The sequence below is a fragment of the Marmota flaviventris genome, chromosome 9 (genome assembly GCF_047511675.1).
Source record: "Marmota flaviventris isolate mMarFla1 chromosome 9, mMarFla1.hap1, whole genome shotgun sequence".
Classification (NCBI taxonomy): Eukaryota; Metazoa; Chordata; class Mammalia; order Rodentia; family Sciuridae; genus Marmota; species Marmota flaviventris.
The window spans coordinates 15,043,687-15,049,620 of NC_092506.1; the positions used below are offsets into that span (position 1 = coordinate 15,043,687).

General features: G+C 51.5%; 1 protein-coding gene across 1 annotated transcript; it reads right to left on the bottom strand.

Annotated features, from left to right (window-relative positions):
• Positions 1 to 458: 458 nt before the first annotated feature.
• Positions 459 to 5,249, bottom strand: Lrrc55 (leucine rich repeat containing 55). Its single transcript, XM_027944077.2, has 2 exons — positions 4,550 to 5,249; positions 459 to 753 (listed from the first exon to the last, which is right to left on the bottom strand). Exons 1-2 carry the CDS (start codon positions 5,247 to 5,249, stop codon positions 518 to 520), a joined length of 936 nt encoding a protein of 311 aa, XP_027799878.1. The 3' UTR covers positions 459 to 517.
• Positions 5,250 to 5,934: the final 685 nt, after the last annotated feature.

Sequence of the window (5,934 nt, forward strand, 5' to 3'; positions counted from 1 at the left end):
GTTTGGGTCCTGGGCCACACCCCTGTATACGCTAACACCACAAGGAATAGTCCACTGCTCTCAGCATTCCACAAGTATCCTGACCTCTGTCGTCTGCTTATGTCCACCCTTCTTGGTCTACTTGACACAGTGGATATTTTTTGATGACCCATCTCACAAATCAGTCCACTTGTGCAATTCTTCCTGGGCTCGGTTGGCTTGTCCTCTGGGCTTCCATAACTATGTGCACAGAGGACTGATGTATTGTCATAAAGGGATAGTTTCTGAATTTCTCTCCTCTACTAGAAGCTCATGCCTCAAGGGCAGGGACTGAGTTGGAGTCATCTTACATTCCCACTTCCTAGTACAGTGCCTGGCCCAAAGTGGACAGAGATGCTCGCATGAAGTTTCCAGAACTTGTCTGAACCATGGCTGAGGTGGACAGGGCACAATGGAACCAGAGTGGGCAGCTGGGGAGGGTGACCAGTGGTCAGCAGCAGTGGCAGTCGGCAGCATGGAGGGATGACAGGCACCTACGTCAAATCTCTTCCTCTTCGCTGGCCTTGCTCCAACGGTGGCAGCAGTTGGCTGTGATGCCCAGGAGGAAGTTGGTGGCCACGGAAGCGATGGAGACCACGAAGCCCACAAATGCGATGAAGAGGTAATCGTCCAGGGTCAGAGTCAGGTGGCAAGCCTTGAAGCTCTCCTCGGTGAGTGAGAACAGGGGGGCACCCTCCACTTCAGGGGGGCCCCGACACTCAGCCAGCTGAGAATCTGCAACATAGAACCGAGGGAGGGTGAGGCCCCTGGGGGAGGGAGAATGGATTGCAGAGACCCCATCCCCTCCCAGGACAAAGGAAGCCATTGCGTTTCTTCTATGTGCCAAATAATCTGCCAAAGGAGACCAAAGAAGGTCTCCTTTCCTTAACAATCTCAAGACATTTTCATACCTATTTGTATTGATGTGAAAGACCACTGCTTGGAGAGTTTAGTAATTTGTCAAAAGTGTTGTAGGTGCTCTTGATGCAGAGCTGGGCTTTTGTGGGGTAGCTGGTCTCTTACAGTAGCCTCTGCTCGTCTCTGTCTCTACACACTCAGAGGAGTGATGCTTTCAAACCTGAACTTGGTCATGTCACTCTCTGCCTAAACCTTCCTTCCCCTGGCTTCCTAGCTTCGCACAGAGCTTCTATTCTGCTTCTTATTCACTCTGCTCGGGCTGCATGTGCCTCTGATTGTTATTCCACAACCCCAAGCATGTCCCCTTAACTTTGTATTTGTCTCTGTAAGGGAGTTTTCCCCGGGGTCTTGACTCAGCTCAGTCCCTCGCTTCCTCTGGGACTTTGCTTGATACCACCTTAGTGGTGTGGCCTTAGGGTTCTGTATAAATAGCAACTCTATATTTCCCTAGACTCCTTGTCACACCTCTTGATTTTTTCCCAGGGCATTTTTCACTGTCTGGCAACTTGTTTATTGCCTTTCCCTCCTCCTTGAATATAAGCCCCTCCTGTAGTGTCCTCAGCTTCTGAATAGTGTCCCCACCATAGGAAGTGCTCAATAAATCTTTGTGAAATGATGGCAGGGCTCTGTCCAATTACAAGGCCTTGGGTCCTTCTACTAATCCCTGTGGCTTTTCCAGATACACAGAATACGTGGTTAGGAGTACAGGCTCTGGAGATGTCAGCCTGGCTTCAAATCCCCTCTTCACCTCTCATCAGTTGTGTGATGGTGGTAAGTTACTTAACCCCTCTGTATCCTGGTTTCAATTGTCAAGAGAGGATATTAAAGGTATCTACCTCCTGGGGTTGTAAGTGAGGATTCAGTGAATTAGCACAGACAAGCGGTACATTCCTTGTACATAGTAAGCTCTATGAAAGTGCGAGCTTTTTAAATGATTGAAGATTGGTGTCTCTTATGGGTCCTGGGGGTCATATTCTACACTCAGGAGTGGCTGCTCCTTCTGTGGGATTGCTATTCTCTCCAGCCTTGAAGGTCCTGCCTCCTCCTTCCAGGGTCACTTTTATAAATGCATGATGATTGTCAATAGTCTTATCTCACTCTGCCTTGGAAGTAAGAGTGGCAGGCAGGGTCTGTTGTGCTGTGCAGTGCTCAGCCCCAGCTTCAGAGCAGCTGGACATGCTTTTGTTCAGGGGATAGATATTAACTGAGTTCTTACCTTGGGCAAGTTTTTCCCCCTTTTCTGGCTCTCATGTCCTGCCTCTATAAGAAAGGAGATAATCCAACCTCGATTTTTCTAAGAGAGTCAATGCGAAAAAGTTTTTTTTTTTTTTTAAATTATAGGGTGTTTAAATTATAGGGTGTATAAATGTTTTGTATTCATCCTGCAGTTTTTGAGGGCAGAGAACAAAATGATGGACTCAGATTGATCCTTCTGACAAATGGATGTGCACCATTATCCTTAGAAATGGGAGATCAGGTTTGGGTGGAGAAGGAAAGCTTCCCCACGCCCCAGATGGAGTCATTCCTGTAGTCTGTTTGCACGGGACTCCAGATGTTGCCCAGGTCAGGATTGGGTCTGGAGTTGATCTGCAAGAAGCTCTTTTCTGGAAACTGGAAGATGCTGAACCCAAAGTCTATTGGGTCCATAAGTGGTATAGTAATACTGAGACAAGAAGAACTGGGGGAGGAAGGCCAGCTGGAGAAGACAGCCAGAGTAACCAGTAAACTACACAGGATGCGGGTCGGGGGGCTGGGGGATGACAAAGCTCTTTATTAAGTCAAGGGACCAATCTTGAAGTCAGATTGTATCCCAATAACTCCCCTACATCTTACGTTTAAATTTTTCCAAACAAAAAACATGGATAATAGTGAAAATCCCATAAAGAAAAAAGGGAGAAAGTAATAGAAAAAGACTTAAAGGGAGATATCACTAGTTCTACCTGTCCTGGCAAGGTTTTGCTCCCAAGAGGAAACCTGGTGGGAGTGGCGTGCTGTATGTGTGTTCTATGGAGGATCAGGAGGTCTGGGTTTCAAGCCGTGGCCTGTTTATTTTCTCACTGTGGATCTGTGTCACTGTTCCCTTTACGGAGCTTAGGTCCCTCCCCTGTACCACTGTGTGGGGCTACACGGAGGAGATCTTGGAGTTCTCTCCTGCTTGTTGGGAGTTTGGACTTCTTTAGGGCAACAGGGGCTTCAGAGATCCCAGTAAAAGAGGAGTTCCCAGCCCGGTGGAAGCTGAGCACCCCAAGGGCCCCTTCTCCTCGTTAGTTTGCAGGAGAGAGAGGTAAGGCAGAGGTTGAGCTGGCGGGAAGGTGTCTCCAGGCAGGTGCCCCTCCTGCCCCCATCAGCACCCGGTCTCAGTCCCAGCTATTTCCATCTGGGAGAACTTCCTCCCACAGCTCTGTGGAAACACTGGAATCGTGACCTGCACCCCCGCCCCCACACTATTTTGGTCTTGGGCTCTTGAGGAGTCCTCCTCTTCCTCCTACCTCGTTTAGCTTCACTTCCCCCAAATGTGCAGAGCCCAGATTCTGGGAAGGATTCTGGGATAGGGCCCCCGTGATTCTTGTCATCCTGCTGCTGGGCACCTGGGCTTAGGCTCAGGGCTGTCACATAGGAGAGCTGGAGGCTGAGACCACTGTTGAACTCTTCCTGCCTCTGGGCCAGGCTTGGACACCACTGGGTGACACCAGGACCCATCAAACCTGCATTCCTGGGCTCCTTCCAGGCTCTAATCCACTCTCCAGTTGGGACTGATGGGTTAAATTGCCACATCTCAGCTCCTTCCCCCAGGCCTCATGCCCAAACCTCCTCCGCTGAGGACCCTTGACCAGTCCAGAACTTGGTTAGTCCAGAATCTGACTCTTGGGATCTGGCCAGAGGACAGCTAGACTTTCAGTGTCAGAATCCTGGTTTCAACACTTAGGAACTGTGTAACTTTGAGCAAGCAAATGAACCTCTCTGTGCCTTGGTTTTCTCCTTTCCTCCTTGGTTTCCTCCCTTCCTCACTAGGGCTCACAGGAAGATAGGAGAAGCTCAACTATGTGACATATTTGAATAGGGACTGGCAGATAGTGAGTATTCAAATAAATAGTGTTGGTCATTGCTGTTTCTTAGGATTTTCCCAGCGCTCTCAACTTAAAAAGCAGCCTGGTGGAGTAGAATGAGGCTTAGAAGTCAGGGAAAACTGGGTTTTATCTAGGGCCCTACCACTTTCTAAATGAGCAACTCTGGGCAAGCCTCTTCATTGTTCTAAATCAGTTTCTTCACCTGTAAAATAGGGATCATAAAAAAGGGGTTGGAAGAGATGCTATAGGCCAAATTCTTAAATCATGGTAAAAGCCTCCTAAATGTCATCTGCAGTCAGTTATGCCTGCTTGTTTACTCTCTGTCTGCCTCATTAGGTAGTAGCTGCCACAGAGGCGAGGGGCCTTCTATTTCATGAGGGGATGGGTCCCCAGCACTTCTCATGCTCTCCAAGAATTCAACAAAAAACTTGTTGACAGAAAGAGCACGTGCCCAAGAGGCAAGCAGGGACCAGGGCACACACAAGACACTCGGGAGCTCCAAGTCTCCCCTCCCCACGGTGGCCCTGACTGGCCAAGTCCCTTACCGGCCGTACAGCGCTGGATCCGGTTCCGCAGCCACTTCAGCAAGGGCTCCATGGTGCAGCCACACACCCAGGGGTTGCCCCCAATCTGTAGGGTCACCAGCCCCGGCAGGCCCTCGAGAGCCTCGAGGCTCAGGAAGGCCAGGCCCCCGTAGCTGAGGTCCAGGTCTCGGAGCTGCACCAGGCCCTGGAAGGCCTGGGGGTGGACTCTGCGCAGCCACGGGTTGTGGCTCAGGTCGATGTGTACCAGCCCGTGGGCCTCCCGGAACATGTCAGCGGGCACATGGCTGAGGTTGTTGTAGCTCAGATCTAGGTGTGCCAAGCGCTTGGCATGGAGGAAGAGGCCCGGGGGCAGCTCCATCAGAGAGTTGTTACGCAAATCCAGCACCCGGAGCTCCATGTAGCATGTGAGATAGCCAGGTGGCACGGCCGAGATCCGGTTGTGGGCCAGGCTCAGGTTGCGCGTGTCCATCGGCAGATCTGGGGGCACAGAGAATAGCCGCTGGCTGCTGCAGTCCACAACCTGGTTATGGCATGTGCAAAGGACCGGGCAACTGGATCCCGCATCTGAGCGCATCACCCCAGTTGCCAAAAGAAGGGAGACCAGCAGCATGGCTGGTTGGGGAGGTCCAGGCCAAGGAAGCTGGGCCCAGGTGTCACCTATCTTGGGTAGCTGGCAGCGGCAGTGCTGAAGGGAGCCCATCAGGCTTGTGTCCGTGGATCCCACAGTCAGTGTGCAGGACGGCAGCTACATCAGAGGCCTGGGTCCTGAAAGTGGGGCGTCTGAGCACATGGTATCATGGCCCAAACGTCTCCTGGGGACCTCTAAGCACCAAAGGACTTCCCAAGAGCCACAGGAAGTCCCCTTTGGAGCCTAGGGGGCAAGAAACCCAGCCAAGGTTCCCCCGGGTCTGAAAAGATGATCAAAACTGGAGAAAGAAAGGAGACCAGGATGGATCTGGAGCTGCTGTCAGCAGGTACTGGGAGGGTCCCTGCAGGTCTTTTGTGCCCCTCTCACCCATGTCTGTGGGGTGCTTCCTCTTGGTGCTATGTCTGAGAGGTGGGAGGGAGGGCGAGGGAGAGATGAAAGGTGCCCTTTAAAGGTCCTGGCACTTCTTCTAAGGAAACTTCAGCCCTGTCTGGGTCTGAGACTGATTAGGAAGTCAGAGCTGCACCTGGGCCTCCAGCATTTGATGTCTCAGAGGTCATTTCTTCTGTGGTCCAGCAGGGTGGAGTTCAAGGAGGTCCTGGGGTAGGAGTTTCGGGAAGGGAGCCCAGGAGGAAGCAGGATTCCACGGGCCTTCTGAAAGTCTGAATCTTTAGCCTCAGTGGCTGCTGGAATCCCCAGGGATGCTCTTTGTTCCTCATGGTGAGGAGGATCCCAAATG